The 19148-nt window shown below is 34.2% G+C and overlaps 11 protein-coding genes and 2 pseudogenes across 13 annotated transcripts, besides 2 other annotated features; 11 read left to right on the forward strand and 2 right to left on the reverse strand.

Annotated features, from left to right (window-relative positions):
- Nucleotides 1–15055: part of a mobile genetic element that runs on past the window's edge.
- On the forward strand, nucleotides 4–489 carry TVAGG3_0987640 (integrase core domain containing protein family; the record flags this gene model as incomplete). Its single annotated transcript, XM_051254064.1, has 1 exon — nucleotides 4–489. One exon carries the CDS (start codon nucleotides 4–6, stop codon nucleotides 487–489), a length of 486 nt encoding a protein of 161 aa, XP_051079638.1.
- TVAGG3_0987650 (organellar and viral DNA polymerase type B) lies at nucleotides 1364–1870 on the forward strand (the record flags this gene model as incomplete). Its single annotated transcript, XM_051254065.1, has 1 exon — nucleotides 1364–1870. One exon carries the CDS (start codon nucleotides 1364–1366, stop codon nucleotides 1868–1870), a length of 507 nt encoding a protein of 168 aa, XP_051079639.1.
- Nucleotides 1894–2229, forward strand: TVAGG3_0987660 (organellar and viral DNA polymerase type B; the record flags this gene model as incomplete). Its single annotated transcript, XM_051254066.1, has 1 exon — nucleotides 1894–2229. One exon carries the CDS (start codon nucleotides 1894–1896, stop codon nucleotides 2227–2229), a length of 336 nt encoding a protein of 111 aa, XP_051079640.1.
- On the forward strand, nucleotides 2461–3071 carry TVAGG3_0987670 (annotated as a pseudogene). The gene has a single exon. A coding segment is annotated over exon 1 (611 nt).
- Nucleotides 3587–4318, forward strand: TVAGG3_0987680 (KilA, N-terminal/APSES-type HTH, DNA-binding family; the record flags this gene model as incomplete). Its single annotated transcript, XM_051254067.1, has 1 exon — nucleotides 3587–4318. A coding segment is annotated over one exon (732 nt), but the record flags the coding sequence as incomplete, so codon positions are not given.
- On the reverse strand, nucleotides 4766–5209 carry TVAGG3_0987690 (uncharacterized protein; the record flags this gene model as incomplete). Its single annotated transcript, XM_051254068.1, has 1 exon — nucleotides 4766–5209. A coding segment is annotated over one exon (444 nt), but the record flags the coding sequence as incomplete, so codon positions are not given.
- Nucleotides 5930–7313, forward strand: TVAGG3_0987700 (organellar and viral DNA polymerase type B; the record flags this gene model as incomplete). The annotated part of the gene is made up of 1 exon (XM_051254069.1): nucleotides 5930–7313. A coding segment is annotated over one exon (1384 nt), but the record flags the coding sequence as incomplete, so codon positions are not given.
- On the forward strand, nucleotides 8577–9152 carry TVAGG3_0987710 (organellar and viral DNA polymerase type B; the record flags this gene model as incomplete). Its single annotated transcript, XM_001582484.1, has 1 exon — nucleotides 8577–9152. One exon carries the CDS (start codon nucleotides 8577–8579, stop codon nucleotides 9150–9152), a length of 576 nt encoding a protein of 191 aa, XP_001582534.1.
- On the reverse strand, nucleotides 9850–10701 carry TVAGG3_0987720 (annotated as a pseudogene). Its single transcript has one exon. A coding segment is annotated over exon 1 (852 nt).
- Nucleotides 11485–13059, forward strand: TVAGG3_0987730 (uncharacterized protein; the record flags this gene model as incomplete). Its single annotated transcript, XM_051254070.1, has 1 exon — nucleotides 11485–13059. One exon carries the CDS (start codon nucleotides 11485–11487, stop codon nucleotides 13057–13059), a length of 1575 nt encoding a protein of 524 aa, XP_051079644.1.
- TVAGG3_0987740 (repellent protein 1 family) lies at nucleotides 13090–13548 on the forward strand (the record flags this gene model as incomplete). Its single annotated transcript, XM_051254071.1, has 1 exon — nucleotides 13090–13548. The coding sequence occupies one exon, from the start codon at nucleotides 13090–13092 to the stop codon at nucleotides 13546–13548; it is 459 nt and encodes a 152-aa protein (XP_051079645.1).
- Nucleotides 15056–15279: 224 nt separating the features above from the next.
- Nucleotides 15280–17494: a mobile genetic element.
- Nucleotides 15516–16334, forward strand: TVAGG3_0987760 (MULE transposase domain-containing protein; the record flags this gene model as incomplete). The annotated part of the gene is made up of 1 exon (XM_001582478.1): nucleotides 15516–16334. The coding sequence occupies one exon, from the start codon at nucleotides 15516–15518 to the stop codon at nucleotides 16332–16334; it is 819 nt and encodes a 272-aa protein (XP_001582528.1).
- A 231-nt stretch (nucleotides 17495–17725) lies between the features above and the next one.
- TVAGG3_0987770 (60S ribosomal protein L3-related family) lies at nucleotides 17726–19025 on the forward strand (the record flags this gene model as incomplete). Its single annotated transcript, XM_001582477.2, has 1 exon — nucleotides 17728–18975. The coding sequence occupies one exon, from the start codon at nucleotides 17728–17730 to the stop codon at nucleotides 18973–18975; it is 1248 nt and encodes a 415-aa protein (XP_001582527.1).
- Nucleotides 19026–19148: the final 123 nt, after the last annotated feature.

Raw genomic sequence — 19148 nt, forward strand, 5'->3', positions numbered from 1 at the left:
TCAATGACACAACAACAAGAAGAAAAGTATATACAAAAGAAACGAAGTCAAACACAAAATATCAGAAATTCAACACAATTTACCCTCATTCCTGGTACAAAAGTTCGTGTAGTTCTTGACGACAAACCGTTGACAAAGAAACGTTTAAGGTTAAGTAGAAACTATTATATCGTAGACTCTACGCAAGGTAATGGATATCTTATAAAAGCTGCTGACGACTCTATTGCGTTTTACCCTTGTCACAAATTAGTCGAAAGTAGTAATGGCAAACTTGCTGAAACCATTGACGAAGCAAAGCGAGGAGTGGTTATTGAAATACTTGGCTATAACATAAACGATGACACTTATAAAGTAAGATATGAAGGAGGCGTTGAAGATGTTATACCATCTAAGAACTTGAGAGAGTCAAAGCCAACACATCTGGGACCATTAGAGCGGGAGTATTGGAAAGACAAAAACATGCCAGAAAGAATAAGAAAATTCTTCTAAACTTTTTCATTAGATGTAAATCAGACATGAATGAGAACAGTCATGATATCATTAATGGTACCATTTATTTTTGTCATAAATTTACACCAAAAATATATTTTAGGTGAAGAGGTGAGATCTCACCTCTTTTTTCACATGTTTTTTCACCCTCGTGAATTTTCATGAATTTCCTTAAGATAGAAAAAATAAAGTTAGTTTTATACAAAATTCATGCGGGAAATTCTTGAGTTTTGGTTGAAAGAATACGGTGGAGCCAAAAGTGGCTCGACCTCAAAACAAGCATTTTATGAGCTTACAAAGGGTGTTATGAATGAATTCAAAGGTATTTACATACATCCTGACCTCGTTCATTTTGTTCCCGGACCAAAAAATAATGTTTAGGGTAGAAGGTTAGATCTAACCTGTTTTCTAACCTCTTTTCTACCCTCTTGAATTTTCATGAATTTTATATATTAATGTTTTCGTTATGCCACTTTGTGCCGTCAGTCAGTCAGTTTAGGAAATTTACACCAAAAAATAATGTTTAGGGTAGAAGGTTAGATCTAACCTGTTTTCTAACCTCTTTTCTACCCTCTTGAATTTTCATGAATTTTATATATTAATGTTTTCGTTATGCCACTTTGTGCCGTCAGTCAGTCAGTTTAGGAAATTTACACCAAAAAATAATGTTTAGGGTAGAAGGTTAGATCTACCTGTTTTCTAACTCTTTTCTACCCTCTTGAATTTTCATGAATTTTCCCGAAATAAAAAATAAAGTTAGTTTTATTTTTATTTATTTTTTTTATTTTGTATAAAAGGTCTGATTTCAACAATCGGCACAACAGCAATACAAACAACTACAGCACCAAACTCGTTAGTTATGAATCCTACGTCAATGTTGGTAGAGATGAAAAACTTCATTCCTTCTTCATATACTTTCGAAACAAAAATCCAGAAGATAAAGCAAGAACTGTTAACAAGTAATTTAGACTGTAGTGCGAAAGATGAAGAAAATGAACAGTATCTTTATGAAATGCAGGACATTATTGACCATTTACCTAAACTACCTGAAATTCAGCAACAAAAACTAACCATTCCCGAATTTGACGAAATTGAAGTCAAAGCAACTGACTCGGTAGAAATAAAGAAGTTCATACGAAAGGTAAATTATGAATTCCTTGGTTTTCATTGCAACCATAAGGTTATGGACAAAGATTGCGATATGGTATATAAGAATGTTTCTGACATATATAAATCCGGGGAGTTTAAGACATACGACAACTTTGTTTCATTAGTTGCAGAATGTGTATGGCAGATAAGAGATGAAGATAGAAGAGGTAAAGTATGGAATAAACAGATAAGACCCGCTATGTTTGAGATGAAGAGAGCAATTGACGCTTAATTGTTTTAGCTGGTTTTATTTCAATGTATAACGCAAAAATGAACCCGCAATGTTCTAAATGTAAAGCAGCAATTAGGAAATATAACTACTCCGTCAAAGAGATAGAAAGAATGAGAAACGACTATGCAGACTTAAAGAAAGAAGCAGAGATGCCGGTAGAAAATAAAATGGACATGTTAGAATTTCTGAACAAAAACTATCCAACAGCAAGATTTCCTTCTATTTCTGACGTCAAGAAGAAGTATAAAGAAACTTTCGGTATCGTTAAAACATTCGATGTACTAAAAGAAGAAATAGAAGCTACGAAATTGTTTAGAGTCTCACGAATTCATAACGTTTACCATGTGAAACGCTTATAAAATAACTGGGGTAGAAAAGAGGGTAGAAAACAGGTTAGATCTAACCTTCTACCCTAAACATTATTTTTGCTGAATTCAGCAACAAAATTCTGAGTAAAATGGCATATGCTTGCTTCCCTCGGAAAACCGAGAGAAGAGATTCCGTATGAAATTCATGAATTTCCTTAAGATAGAAAAAATAACGCTAATTTTATTTTTATTTATTTTTTTATTTTGTATGTAAAGACAGTAATGTCAAACATTGAGTTTGAAACAGTTAGAAAGATTGACAATGACACCAAAGTGGTTAGAATCGGTGATTTAAACGTAAGATACTCAAAGAAATACAACAAATATTCTTTGTCAGACATTATATCTCCATTTGGAAAGAAACCAAACGACTGGGTTAGAAATGCTTCAACTCAGAAAATTTTGACAAGAAATCCTGAGCTTATGATATCAGTAGCATTTCATGGAACAAGAGCATATCTTATAGACAAAAGTCTTATACCAATAGTTTTGTTATGGTTAGACCCAGTTGTTGGATATAACTTCATAACATATGGTTCATTCGATACGAACGTTGCAGTGAAGGCTTACTTTACATCGTTCAGAAACCGAAGGACTTCAACACAAAAAGATATAAGATAGGAAGGACATATAATATAACTCAAAGATATGACTCTACAGTCAATAGAGTCAAGGTTGTGTTCGTTAATGATATGAGAGCCGCAGAAACAGAACTACTCGAAAAGTTTGAGAAAATGTATGGTGCTCCCATAAAAGGTAAAGAAACGTTTGAAGTAGATGAGATAGATAAAGCTATAAAATTATTTGATGAAGTTGCTGAAAAATACATGTAAAGCGTTTATTTTTGGTCTTTTGTGAAAGTCAGAAAATAAAGTTAGTTTTATTTTATTTATTCTTCATTTTTTTGTATGTAAGATATGATTTCAGGGATTTTTTTGACGAAGTGTTAATGTTCACTTCGTCAAAAAATAACAGTTATATAATGAAAAAGTGTCATTTTTTGTATGTAAGATATGATTTCAGGGATTTTTTTGACGAAGTGTTAATGTTCACTTCGTCAAAAAATAACAGTTATATAATGAAAAAGTGAAAGTTATTCTTCATTTTTTTGTATGTAAGATATGATTTCAGGGATTTTTTTGACGAAGTGTTAATGTTCACTTCGTCAAAAAATAACAGTTATCTAATGAAAAAGTGTCATTTTTTTGTATTTGACGAGAATGTCGGGTAGATGGTTAGATCTAACCTCATTTCTACCCTCTTGAATTTTCATGAATTTCCTTAAGATAGAAAAAATAAAGTTAGTTTTATTTTTATTTATTTTTTTATTTTGTATGTAAAGACAGTAATGTCAACATCAGAGAACACAACAACTGCTATCGTTCATGAAGCCATAAATGAAGAATACGAATACATACAGTATAACAAACAGCTTCGCCTCATTCGTTCAGTCAAAGATGACATGTACCAAATGCAAAGAATTTTGACAGCATGTTATGCTCCAGATACTAAGCTTCCTAAAGACTGGTTTAGGAACCAAAGCACTATTGAACTATTAAATGAAGCACAGCGAGACATACTTTTTTCTGAAAACAGTGAAGAACAGCGAGTAGGTAAAAAACCCCAGTCGCCAAAACTCTATGAAAATCGTGAAAAATTGCCAAACGGTTTGAGAGGATATTATGTACATAGACTTCTTGTAAATAATGTGGCACAATGGGCTTCAGCTCGTTATGCTTGGTATGTTTGTAAACTTCTTGACGAAATTCACAGACAAGAACGTGAAGAGCTGGAAAAGAAACTTCAAGCAAAAGATGAAGTCATTGAATCCAAAGACAAAAGCATTCAGAAAAGAATACCACGTTCGGTACCAAAAGGAAAGGAAAAGAGTTATAAGTATATGATTTACGCTGAAGAGTTGGAGAAAGAAGAAGATAGAGATATGGTTATGTTGCATTTAGTCAGAAGAAACAACAAAAGCTTTTACGACCTTGCTAAGATTTACAAATCTGACAGAAACTGGTTCTATCGTGAAAACTTACCGATTTCAATGACACCGAATGAGCAAATAAAGGAAATTGTCAAAAATACTCTTCCTCAAACACACTATGATATGAAAGGTTGTACAATACTTACCTTCAAAGAAGACTTACCGCTACTGAAGGAAAAGATAACAGAATATTTCGACAACTTCAAAGAGGAAGAATAAAAAAATCTAAGCTAATTTTATTTTTTTATAAAATTTTATCTCATATGAAAGAACATGAATTTAGAATATTCGGAACTCATGACAGAAGAAGAGAACGAACAACATGTAAAAGATTATGCAAAATTTTTGAAGACATACAAAGCATTTAAACAATATCTAAATGCTTCTAAAGATTATGCAAAATTTCTGAAGGTATATAAAGCTTATGAAAAAGCGTATGAAAAGTTTATACATTGGGGAATTGTTGTAAAATATCGATATGAAGAATAAACAAAAATATATTTTTGCTTAAATGACGTCAGGGTCAATTTCTTCAACCATTTCACTTCCTTCGTCAATGTCAATAGAAGCTTCTTCAACCTTTGGTAAGAATTTCTGTATAACATCTTTGTTCGTTATTGTCTTCAGAGATGAAGGATAATATTTCACATTTGTTTCACCCTTCTTATATTCTTTCTGTTCGGAAAGATTTAAAGCAATACTGAAGAAGTCAATGTTAGAGTTCTTTATGACAGTATAATGAGTATCTTTGACATTCACGAAGAAACTCTTTTGTTTCAAAACTACTGCTAACTCTTGTGAAGTATAACGTTTGCGGTCAATGACGATAGCTAATGGTCTGACATACTGACCAAACTTAGATTCTTTCACAAACTTCTTGTTAAAGATAACATTAACATTTGAAGCATTATTGAACTCATTCTTGATGGCAGTAGCGAGAGCATTGTATGAAAAGAACTTGCAATCTTGCATGTGTTTCATTAAAATAAAAATATTAAATTATTTTGAAAAATAACTTAAAAAAATCTAATCTAATTTTTTCAAAAAATATTTTTTTATTTCCTACTAAAGATGTATCGGAAGTTGTCTAAGTTAGAACACTCGGAAATAAAACAACTTCTTACAGAAGCTAACATAGAAGTAGCAAAACATTACGCAACAAACAAAAAAGCACTCGCTGACATCCTCAATGACTATAATGGTGCAATAAGTTATGATAGAATTCATGAGTTCATAAAGCCGCAACGCGGCGAGGACGAAGTCCATGCAATAGCATTTCCTTTAAATGACATTGCTATTGACTTATATCATAGACGTTCAGTACCTCATGAAGTAAGAAGAGAAATGTTTGACATAACAAATGCAAACGTTGGTCATACTCGTAAAGCTCTTTCGCATGATGTTCGTCAAGAGATGTTTGACATAACAAATGCAAACGTTGGTGAAACAAGAAGAAGAGACGACACACTGAAACAACAGAGAAGAGAGATGTTTAAGAGCGCTATAGAACAAGTTCGCAAAGCTAACGATGTCATTCGTTCCATTGACGACAAACCAAAAGAAGGTGAGAGATGGTTAAAGAAAGATGAAGAGAATAGGAAGAGAAATGTGAAGTCAGGCAATAGACTCATTGACTTTAACATCGAAGCTTTAGATGAACCAAACAGAGACTACTTACACAAACATTTCGGTAAGGTTTTCATGAGACTCTTAGAGAAAATTAAAATAAACTCACAACAGAGATGGATGGTATGTTATAAACTTGGTGGAAAGTATGAATGTTCTACGTTAAACCTCAATAATATTGGAACATTACTACATCAGCTCTTGAAGGAGAACTTTATATCAGAGATAGAAGCAAATGCTGCAGGTATTGTTGAAATGCACTATGACTTCTTCTTGACAAACATAAAGAATCTTACCGAAATAAAGATGTATGATTTAACAGAATATGAAGGCTTAACGATGTCAGATGTAAAGAAAGGCAAACCAAAAAAGAGACCATATAGAGATGAAAGCACACTGACAGAAAGACAGAAAAGATTATTGAACAGACTTAAACAAACAGGAGATAAACAAGATATAGATGACTTCTGGAATGAAATCCTTGGTGAAAAGAAGTTTTATAAGAAGAGAAGCGGTCAGTTCTGGAAGTATCTTTGCACATTACCTATAAATCTTGAGCGCTACCAAATTTTCAATGAATTGAACAAAAGAACTGCAGCACTTATGACAGAAGACAATTGTTTCGTTTATGCTTGCATTCAGGCTGGAGTAGATGAAGAAACTATTGACCACATGAGAGAAGTCATTCGTGTTAGAGACTTTCCTCAAAGTAAAGTACAAGAAATTTCTGACGCAACAGGTATAGCATTTAATGTTACCATTGGTTATTTCAATGACTCAAGACATAATGAAATAAAGAGATACATACCAAAAGAATGTGAAACTGTTAGAACTATTGACTTACTTCTTGTTGAAGACCACTACATGCTAAACGAAAGATTACCAATGACAACATATTTCATTCGCAACTATATAGAAATTCTCAAAGCTTGTGGTGGAATGAACATTGAGAAACAAATGAAGATTTATACAAAGAGAGAAGATAAATATGTAGTTCGTTATGATAGAACAACACCGTTATGGGATGTTATGAAAACATTGTGGGAGTGCAAATATTTCGAACCTATTTCTTATGGAGAACTTTTCACATATACGACTGACTTATATAAACAGAACCTTGCACCATTTAAAGATTTGACATATGCTCCAAAGTATTGTGTACAACTGAAGAAGAAAGCAGAGTCAAAAGAAGTAAATAAAAATAAGTGCAAGTTCATTCCTGAGCACGTTTTCTTTGCTGACTTTGAGTGCAGTACCGATGGCTTTCATAAAGCTTTTAACATATGTTACGACAGTGAAGATGGTTCAGTGAGTGAAAGCATTTGGGGTCAGAACTGTGCAACAGAATTTTTGGAACGACTTCCTGACAAGAGTTTAATATATTTCCATAACCTCAGTTATGATATAAACTTCATCTTAAGACACATGACAGAAGTGAAAGGAACTCCCATCATTAAAGGTTCACGAACAATGCAAATAACTGGCTTATATAAAGGAAGGGCAATTATTATAAAAGACTCTTACAGTGTTATAAATAAGAAGCTTAAACTATTTCCTGCTATGTTTAACTTACAAACAGGACCGAAAGAAGTATTTCCATACAACTACTACAGCAGTACTTTGTTAGCAAATGACAACAGAACTGGTGTCATTTCTGAAGCATGTAAGTTTGTAAAAGATATTGATACATTCATGAAAAACATAGATTCCATCAAAGGTTGCAGAATAGATGAGAAACCACTTCGACTTAGAAAAGTATAGCACATTTTATTGCAAACAAGATGTAAGAATTTTAAGAGAAGGTTTTGTTAAGTTCCGCAATGACATATTGAAAGAATTTGATTTAAACGTTTATGACTACGTTAGTATTTGTTCAATTGCTAACAAATTATTTGAGAACAGAGTGTACTTCCCGAATGGAAATTTATATGACCTCTCAAATAAACCAAGAGAATTTATTTCACGCTGTATTCAAGGTGGAAGATGTATGCTGTCAGATAACATGAAACAAAAGAGCGAAAAGAAACTCATTGCTGATTTCGACGCTGTTTCATTATATCCATCAGCTATAGCAAGACTTTATACTTTAGAAGGAATTCCAAAGGTTATGAAGGATGAGATGCTAAGCACAGAGTATCTCATGAGACATTTATTCGATGACGACCAAAAGGAACCCATTGGTGAAAAGTTTATGTCTGGCTTCTTTGTTCTCATTAAGATAACAGAGATTGGAATACATAGACACTTTCCTTTAATAGTTTGTGACCCTGAACTAAATCCAGAACTTAACGTTCCCAGAAGTTCAAACACTTGCTGTTTAATGTATGTTGACCATATAACATTACAAGACCTCATAAAATATCAAGGTGTCAAATGTGAAGTGTTGCAAGGATACTATTACGATGGAAACAGAGATATTAGAATAAGAGATGAAGTAAAGAAGTTGTTTGAGTTAAGGTTAAAGTATAAGAAAGAAGGAAATCCTTTGCAAGAAAATATAAAGCTCATTCTGAACAGTATTTATGGCAAAACTATTCTATCTCCTATTGAGTCAAAAATAACCATAGTAAATGACAAAGATGCTATAAGATATGCCATCAGAAACTACAACCATATAGTGAAGTTCGAAGGTTTGGATGGTTCAGATAAAACTATTTTCAAGCTAACGAAAAGCATTTGCAGACACTTTAACTTCTGTCCACTTGGTGTTAATATTCTATCTATGTCGAAGAGAATAATGTGTGAAGTATTCTGTACTGCAGAAGATATGGGACTTCAAATCTTCTACCAGGACTGTGATAGCATGCATATTTTCAATGAAGACATACCAAAGCTTGCAGCAGAGTTTAAGAAGAGATACGGTAGAGAACTTATTGGTAAAACATTAGGTCAGTTCCATTCTGACTTCGCAGAAATAACACCTGGAAAACAAAGTTTAGCATACAAGTCAATATTTTGTGGAAAGAAGACTTACATAGACTTACTCACTAACGATTTAAATGAAGTTGCATTCCATGCACGTTGCAAAGGTGTCAAACAAGACGTCCTTGCTTTAACAGCAAATGAAATGTTTCCTGAAGCTATACAATGCTATTACAATGAAGATAAGAACATTCACATACCTGTTGGAACATATGACAAAGACTCTGAGTTCAGTTTAATGAAACTTTACAAAGCACTTCATGATGGTCAAGAGATTGGATTCGACTTGTGTAAGTCTTCTAGTCCTTGCTTTGCTGAAAAGTTTAACTTCTCAATAACGACTAAAACAAGCTTTATTCGTAAGTTGAAGTTCTGAGGTCATTTATTTTTGTCAGCAATGAGGTCATGAATGAGGTCATTCGTGATAAAAATAATGAGGTCATATATTTTTGTCATTTATGTATAACCATTGTCTCTCTTAAACTTTGCAATAGACAGCTTTGTTCTTCTTCCTTCTACATCTGTAATGTTTATATAATCTTTGCTATACTGTCTTAAGACATTCATTCGTCTGTATTGATTCCCATGAAATAGTAAAAGGCATCTTCACTTGGGACATAGTAGTTTCTCTAACGTGTGATATGAGTATTGTATAATTTCAACAGCGTCTTCAGGAAGAGAGTCAACAATGTCAAACCAATAGCCATTTGAACCAGAAATATTTCTCATGTTTTCTCTTTTTGTCGTCCATCTTAAGTTCGAGATATGAAAGTCTCCTCTGTCTCTGTTTATATGGTCTACTTCACGAAGTCCTTCAGGGTTCGGAATGAAAGTTTCTGCAACTATTCTATGTTTCATCAGCTTGTGTTTGTTTAAATTTACACAAATATAACCATCTCCTTGGTCAAACTCACTAACAACTCTTTTATTGCTTATACGTCTAATTGGATAAGGGTACTCTGAAAAGATTTCATAGTCATTGTCATGTTCGAGTGTTTGCCAATGTCCTTCACCTTCCATGCCTTTCACTCAAATAAAAATTTTCAGAAAAAATAAAACTAGCGTAGATTTTACAATACTGCGATGGTAGAGTTTAAGAGTTGTGCTTCAATGTAGAGACAGTCCTTATGGTCTGGAGGTAAGAACACTGGACAGTTATGGTCATGAGTGGAGAACATGTCTATCCAAAACTCACGATTGAAGCCAGTTAATTTATAGTATTTAGGGTTAGGAAGTGGTGAAGTTCTTGTATGACCAATGAACTCATTTTCAACTCCCTTACTTAAGTTTGAATATAATATAGCTTGCTTTCTATCCCAAATGCCAGGTGTTACAATCTTTGAAAATTCATTTTTCCTCGGAAGCATTGCATCATAATTGAAAACATTCTTGAAATCATCATTTGGTTCAGAGATTTGAAATCTTATACGTAATGGATTTTCTTTTTTTAGCTACTTCATTGAATGGTGAATATATAACAAACTGACAGTCATGAGTTCCATCTTCATTTTCATTAAATTCATAATGAAAGTCTATAAGTTGTGGCTGACTACCTTCTTCTTTCAGTTGTGCAAGAAACTCACGCAAAGGCTGTAAAGTTTGTACTTCAATGTTAAACTTTTTCTCGAACATTTCATTAAATGAAATCATACATTGCAACAATGTTGTATCATCTTTAAAGTATTTGTATATGTGAATGTTTTGGGCACTTAAAGACTGTTCGTCATTTTCTATCTCGACTTGAAGTATAAAGTCAACCTTTCTGAAAGCACGTGTTTATACATAGATGTTATGCCAATGTACTTCTCTTCATTTATGTTCACAATCCAGTCTGTTGGAAACTTAAACGTTACTCTGTTCCCCTTTATTTTGACGTCAGGGTTTTCACTACTGAACGCAACAGATAAAGGTATTTGTCTATACATTTAATTCGGATAAAAATAAACCATTTACTCTTTCTTTGCTTCAGCTTCTTTAGCTTTTGCTTCGGCTTCTTCTCTAGCTTTTTTCGCCAGCAAACGTGGGTTCTTCTGTCTTCCAGCAGCTAATGTTGTTTTTCACTAAGTTTTCTCTTTGGTCTCTCTGGCTTTTTTCTGTTTTTGTTCCTTCAGTTCGGATAAAATTTGCTCACGAATTTCTTTCTTCAATGCTTCAACATCTATGACCCCTTGGGTCTTGTCCGTAGGGCTTGTCTGAGTCATTTGACTGCAGATAAAAAACAAAATTAAAACTTTAACCGATGTAAAATGAGCTTGTCAAAATCAGAGCGAGAGTCTATTATATTAAATGACGCAAGAGGAATACAACATCCTTTCTATTACGTAAGTCAGAGTAAAGATGGTAAAATATACGTAAGAAAAAGAAAGGTTCCATTAGCGAATGCAGAGAGCGACAACATTAAGGTGTATGGCAAGGGTGAAGTCCACGAAGCCCATTTAAGCCTTCTATTCAAACTGAAAAGTCAATAGAAACCAGAAGAAAAGAAGCCAGATGTACTTTCAATAACGAACCAAGAGCTTATTGCAAAGTTCGTGAATTTCATTGAAAAACAAACCGAGTCAAAGAACCCTGACCCACCAGTGAAAGAAGTTGAGATAAAGAGAGAATGTACAGTTCATTGAAAATGTCAAGAAACAACTTCCACCACGAATGCCAAGAAGAAGAGTGAGAATAATGAAGTAAATAGATATTTTTATCCGAAGTAATACATGCAGAACGAACAGTTAAACGAATTTACTCCAGCAGAGCATATTCATCAGATTCGCTCATATTTCGATATCATAGACAATGCAGTTCAAATTGGTGACACTAATAGAAAATATTCTGACGCAAAGATTCCATCACAACCTGGAACTGCTAAAGATAACACATGGGTAACATTCAATCTCTCACCTCCTGGTGAAAATATGTTGGACCTTTACAATACATTCATTACGTATAAAATGGAAGGTCAATTTATTGTAGATAAAGAAATTGGTTCAGGTTCCAATAAAACAAACCCACCAGGATTTTGGATTGGTTTCGATGACGCTTTCTATGCAGTTGCTGGATATCAAATCCTTGCAAATGGTCGTATCGTATATTCTCAAGACAACGCAAGAGAAGAAGCATATATAACTTCAAACTCACAAACTACCGAACAAATAAAGAAAGTAGATGTTTTCTCAAAGACTCGACATGAAGATGTATGGAGTCATTCGGGAACATGCAGAACAGGACAAATTGTTAGTGGTCCAATTACAGCAGGAAAATCATTTGATTTTAAGCTTCGTTTAAGAATTCCTGTTAGAAGATTCCTTCCATTAGAAGCTATTCGATTTATTCCAGCTTTTGCAGGAAACATTCAGCTTAAAGTAAAGTTCAGTAGCGACGCCTTACAATGCACATCTATATCTGTAAATGATATCATTGCTTTCAATCCAACTCTTAAAGTTGCATTTGCTTCAGATTCAAATCCACCGACAAATAAATTTGTTCCATGGAATGAACCATTCACTATGATAACGAAGGCAGTAGAAGCTAGTGGAACAGTTACTATTACAACTGTAACCCAGCAACTATTTCGAACAAAGATGGATTTTAATGAATGTTTCATTCATCCAAAGTCATTCTCTTTAGACCCTAACATTTATACAGAACTTGTAGAACATTATACAAACGAGGCTTTATGTTTTCCTGTTAAAGTTATGGATTGGATTCCTATGGACGGTTCATTCTCAAAGAATACAGATAGTTCAAGTGCAACATTTACAGCAGCTTATACGCCTATTAATGTTAAAAGTATTTGGGCACTATTTAGAAAGAAAGACAACTATTATGTTAATTTTGAGAACCCTAAGTTTAAATATCTTCAGCTTTCCATGGGAGCTTATGGAAATATGCCTGCAGAACCTGAAAAATCATATGGACCTGTATTTTATGAAATGGTTGCGAACGCTTGCAATACAAACAATGATATGATAGGATTTAATGAAGATGTTATGAGGTCATTGGTGGATGATGGTAGTGTGGAACATAAATGGGATAGCTATGACAACACACATTTCTTATGTGGTTTTCCAACAGAAGTGGACTTTTGCTTCCAGCAAGGTCAAACATCTACTGCTCCAATAACATACAAATTGGCTGTTAAAGGACCTATTGAACTAGCAAATGAAAATGTACCAAAGCCACTTATTGGATTTATGAGGGATTGTTGCTTTGCCATTCAGGTGCGTGCTAATGGAATCCCCATAATAAGATTAGATGACTATAACTTAGCTACGGACGACAGTGAGGAATAAAGGATGAACGTTTATTTTTAAAGCTTATAAATGAGTTCTTCATCAAGCTCTCGTGAACCTTCACCATCTATGAAACAAACTTTACCAAACGATTATGGAGCACCTATTGAATATTTCTTACGAGCTGCACAATGGCAAAGAGCAGTCTCACCAAGGTTAGGTGTTCCACCAGCTCCTGTCAAAAATAGCATTTGGTCAAGTCCTTATATAAAATATGGTCTCCCACTAGGTTTGCTAGCTACAGCAGGAGCAGTTATGATGTTGAAAAGAAATAAAGCAAATGTTGTAAATAATACTGAAGTAGCTGAAGTTAAACAAACTCCAACACCTTCGCCAAAACCAACGCCTTCACAAGCAAAACCTTCAATGACTCCTGAACCTATGGAAGTACAAACTCCTGTTCAAAAGTCAACTCCTAAACCGACTCCAACATTTAAACCAGAACCTACACCACAAATAAATCGTAAAACTCCTGCGTTTCCTTACTGAAAAAAAATAACGTTATTTTTATTTAATATTAAAATTTTTATTTGATTGAAATGACAAATAAAGTCACTGAAGCAATGAAACAAAAGTTTTTGGTAGAATACATTAAATCAGGAACTATTCCAGAAGGTTTTTACATTCATACTATGAAGGATGGTAGAGTTCAGTTTAGAAAGATAAAGCAACCATTAGATAAAGAAGGAATTTTGAGAAAGATTAAACTTCATGAGGACAATATTGCTGAACTTAGGAAGAAGCTAGAAGAGTTGGAGAAAGGAAGAGAGTTATAAAGCAATGAATTCAACAGGGTGAAAAACAGGTGAAAAAAGAGGTGAGATCTCACCACTTCACCTAAATTTAAATGGATGTTTTCATACGTGTGGGAGTGGTGATATCATTAATTTTAAGTTTATTTTTTATTTTACTGAAAATTTTTATTTGGATGTAAATGACGAAAACTATTGAGATAACAAACTACAACGGTCATGAGTTCAAGAATTTGTTCTTCGTTCCTCGTGAAAATACATTCTATCAGATACGAGGGAGAAAGGGTAAAGTTAGTTTGAGCGTTTATGAATAGAGATGTGAAAACTTAAATTTTATAATCCCTGGGATGCACTTTCTTCGATTTTTTTTAAATTTTTGGGATAAATTTTGACATCTTTTTTTTTGCTGGCGACCCCCCGTTTAGGGCATCAAAAAAACATGTTGTTTCGTTTCAAGATCGGGATATGTTGTGAACCCGACTTCTTTCATTAATGAAGTGATTTCTTAAGTTGAATAAAAACAAATTTGATTGAAATTCATACAAAATTTCTTTTTATCATTATTATTTAAGATGCTTTTTTATGTTGAATTGTTAATTTTTTTATTTCCACCTGGGATATTTTGAATTGGGCTAGCCCAATCCCACCTCTCAATTTTCTCTCAATTGGGCAATGGGGATCCCATATAAAATGTATTGTAACAAAATTTTACATGCATAATATAGTACAATTAAACAACATTCTAAAAATATTAAATTCACATCATTTACTTGAAGATTTTATATTTTCAACAAAAATTAATACAATAATTACATTAAATTGAGGAGATTTATAATATTTATTATAAATTAAAATATTATTACTCATTAATTTGTTGAAATATTGCATTTTAGTGGTAAAAATTAAAATTTAAGTTTACATGGAGAAAAAAAAATTTTAAATTCCAAAAAAATTCAATTGGGATAACGATAGGGACAAAAATTTAGAATCCCCATATGCTTGGGATAAAATCACATGACTATTTATGAAGGAATGAAGAATGGAAAGTTTATACAAGCAATAGATACAAACGGTAAACGTGTTTCATTAGCTTTGTCAAAACTTACTAACATTCATTTTGACAGTGACTTTGACATATATGAAGAAGAAAGTGAGTCAGAAGATTATGAGCTGTTATGTGAAGCACAGCAATGGGAGGAGTTGCAATACTTTTGTAAGTGAGAACGTTTATTTTTACATTAGTGAAGTCGTTTGTGAAAACATTAGTGAAGTCGTTTGTGAAAACATTAGTGAAGTTGTTTGTGAAAACATTAGTGAAGTCGTTAGTGGCTTTGTAAATATTTAAGGTTAAGTTAGTGTTGTCGTTTGTGTTGTAAAATATACGTTAACGTTTTTGTAAAGTGTCAAAACCGCTAAGTGGTGTACGGAGGCGCGCAGTGCCTCAGTACACGACTTAGTCATACTAACTTTGCACAAAGATTATCAAACGATCCTTACACTTCTTTGGAAGCATTTTTGAATAATTTACAGGAAGAGTGCCCAGATGATCTCGTTCAATTTGATTACAATGAAGATTTTTCCGAGTTTACAATCATATATGCACCTTTTGCTGCAAAAGAATTGGTGCATAGCATTGATAACCCTCTCCACGTCGATTCCACTCATTCTTTAATTAAAGGAAAGATCCAATTGTTTGCAGTAACAATGAAAACAAGTCAAAACACAATTTTCCCCTTTTGCTATTTTTTAGTGAACCCTCAGACATCTGAAAAAATTCAAGAATGTTTGGTGAAATTCTGTGAGTTTGCGCACCTGGATCCACAGCATTGGAGCGCTGACTGTGCGCTAAACATTGCTCGCGCAATTGAGGACGGATTTCCTCTTGCGCAGCTCAGTTGGTGCGCTGTGCATGTTTTACGCGCATGTGCAAAAGTTGGAAGCTATTTTGACAATCCACAGAATTTTGAGAACTTCTATTTAGCAATGGACTTTTTGACATTACGTGCAGATGCAACGAATGCAGAAAAGCTGGCTGAAGAGTCTGATGAAACATATGAGTTCTTGACAACAATGTTAGAAGAAGAAGAACCGCGCGCTTTGAAGTATTTCGATAAACAATGGAGAAGAACCAAAGAACATTGGATGATGTTATATCGTGGAGAAGGTGATTCTACGAATAACATTGCGGAATCACACTTTCATCAATTAAAGCAAACATTTTTCTTGTGTAAGAAAAATGAGCGCATTGATGACATCGCCATAACTCTCATCACTGTTGTGATTCCAAATGCGATTATTAAGGTTCAAGTCGCTAATGTTTTGAATGAAGAAAGAGCAGTAAGAATTCTTACAAGGGCAGGTAATCAGATTGTTGAGCAAAGAGCTTCAAAACACGATGAATGTTTGAAATTAATTCAACACATTTTGGAAATTGTCGAAAGCCGAAGGATTGAACCTAATGTCCTTATTCCATCTTTGAAGGCAATATTAAATTTGGCACAAAGAAGTTTAAAGGAAGAGTAAGCAAGATTAGATAATTTGGACTTTTTTTAAAATTAATGAATAAACAGTATATTTTTGAAGTGTAAGCTTATTTACCTGAAGCTATATTACTTAATATAATATTCAAAGTATTATTGCTATTTATTGGAGAACAAATTTATGTAATTTTCACATGAAAATTGATAAATTTGTATTTCCTTATGATAATCAATTTTTGTATTTGTAGAGAGTCTCCGTGCATGATATCAAGACTTGGCTATAAGTCTTTATCCATTTTTGAAAATTGTATTGTAAATTGTAAGAATTTCTGAATACTACTACTATAAAATATAATTGCTTATCTATGTATATTCTCCCTGCATGATATCAAGACTTGGCTATTAGTCTTTATCCATTTTTGAAAATTGTATTGTAAATTGTAAGAATTTCTGAATACTACTACTATAAAATATAATTGCTTATCTATGTATATTCTCCCTGCATGATATCAAGACTTGGCTATTAGTCTTTATCCATTTTTGAAAATTGTATTGTAAATTGTAAGAATTTCTGAATACTACTACTATAAAATATAATTGCTTATCTATGTATATTCTCCCTGCATGATATCAAGACTTGGCTATTAGTCTTTATCCATTTTTGAAAATTGTATTGTAAATTGTAAGAATTTCTGAATACTACTACTATAAAATATAATTGCTTATCTATGTATATTCTCCCTGCATGATATCAAGACTTGGCTATTAGTCTTTATCCATTTTTGAAAATTGTATTGTAAATTGTAAGAATTTCTGAATACTACTACTATAAAATATAATTGCTTATCTATGTATATTCTCCCTGCATGATATCAAGACTTGGCTATTAGTCTTTATCCATTTTTGAAAATTGTATTGTAAATTGTAAGAATTTCTGAATACTACTACTATAAAATATAATTGCTTATCTATGTATATTCTCCCTGCATGATATCAAGACTTGGCTATAAGTCTTTATCCATTTTTGAAAATTGTATTGTAAATTGTAAGAATTTCTGAATACTACTACTATAAAATATAATTGCTTATCTATGTATATTCTCCCTGCATGATATCAAGACTTGGCTATAAGTCTCTATTCATTATGAGTATGACCCCATTTTTTTTACAAAAAGTGCCGAATTGCAACTTTGTCCCAATCTCTCTATCCTTTCTAGATGATATATATCTGGTGATGATGGATAAAATCAGTTCAGCTTGTGAAGAATCAGCTTCTAGTTCTAAAAATTAATCTTTCATGAATCAATTTTATTATGAATATCGATTTGTCTAAGCGATTATTTAAAATCACATAAAATATGTTTTAAATCAATTAGAAACAAGAAAAATGGTTCAGTTTGTGTTTTTGAAAAAAAGTGACTCGACCTTTTCTTGCAATGTCTCATCGTAAGTTCAATGCACCACGCCGTGGTTCCCTCGGTTTCCTCCCACGTGGCCGTTCCCATGCCGTCCGTGGCCGCGTACGCTCATGGCCAAAGGATGATGCTTCCCAGAAGCCACATCTTTGCGCTTTCATCGGCTACAAGGCTGGTATGACACACGTTCTCCGTGATGTTGTCCGTCCAAACTCCCGCCTTCACAAGAAAGAGGCTTGCGAGCCAGTCACAATCCTCGAGACACCACCAATGTTCGTTGTTGGTATCATCGGCTACAAGCCAACAGTTGAGGGCCTCAAGCCAGTCACAACAGTCTGGGCTTCCTACGTCAACGAAGAAGTCAAGCGTAACTACTACAAGAACTGGTACCAGTCCAAGGCTCGCAAGGCTTTCTCCTGCCTCTCCAACGGCAAGGCTGCTGAGAAGCGCGAGAAGCAACTCGAAGAACTCCAGAAGGAGGCTACAGTCATCCGTGTCATCGCTCACACACAGTCCGCCAAGACAACAACACGCGGTGTTGATGCCAACGAGCAAGGCGCCAAGAAGGTCCTCAAGGGCAACCACCTTGGCCAGAAGAAGGCTCACATGATCGAAATCCAGATCAACGGTGGCGATGTTGCTGCTAAGCTTAACTACGCCAAGTCCATCCTCGAAAAGGAGATCAAGGTCGCCGATGTCTTCACAGAGGGCGAACAGATCGACACAATCGGTGTTGGCAAAGGTTTCGGTTGGGAAGGTGTTATCCACCGTTACGGCACAAAGCGTCTTCAGAAGAAGACCCACCGTGGCCGCAGGAAAGTTGCTTGCATCGGCCCATGGAACCCAGCTCGTGTTCTTTGGTCAGTCGCTCGTTACGGCCAGCGCGGTTGCCACCACCGTACAGAGATGAACAAGCGCATCTACAGAATCGGTGCTGCCGAAGTTGAGGGCAAGATCAACGAGGGTGGTTCTACATCCTTCGATCTTACAAAGAAGTCAATCAACCCAATGGGTGGCTTCCCCCACTACGGCCTTGTCAAGGATGACTTCCTCATGATCAAGGGCTCCGTTGTCGGCACAGTCAAGCGCGCCATCACACTCCGCAAGACAATCAACATCAACACACGCCGTATCGCTACAGAAGAGATCAACCTCAAGTGGATCGATACAGCTTCCAAGTTCGGACACGGCCGCTTCCAGACAAAGGAAGAACGCTCCAAGTTCCTCGGCAAGCTGAAGATCTCCAAGAAGAACGAGACACAGCAGTAAATCCTCTTATAGCGCAGACTAAAATTTGCTTTATTATACAAATACAAAAATTTTTCTTTATAAAATAATTTTTTTTTGCATTTTAACCTTATAAGCATTGCTTTGCTTAATTTTAAAATGTTTTTATTATTTTGTTTTGTTTTTGGATGTCCAATTTTTATTTTTTTAGAAAA

This window comes from Trichomonas vaginalis, chromosome I (assembly GCF_026262505.1).
Source record: "Trichomonas vaginalis G3 chromosome I, whole genome shotgun sequence".
In the NCBI taxonomy this organism is placed as follows: Eukaryota; Parabasalia; order Trichomonadida; family Trichomonadidae; genus Trichomonas; species Trichomonas vaginalis.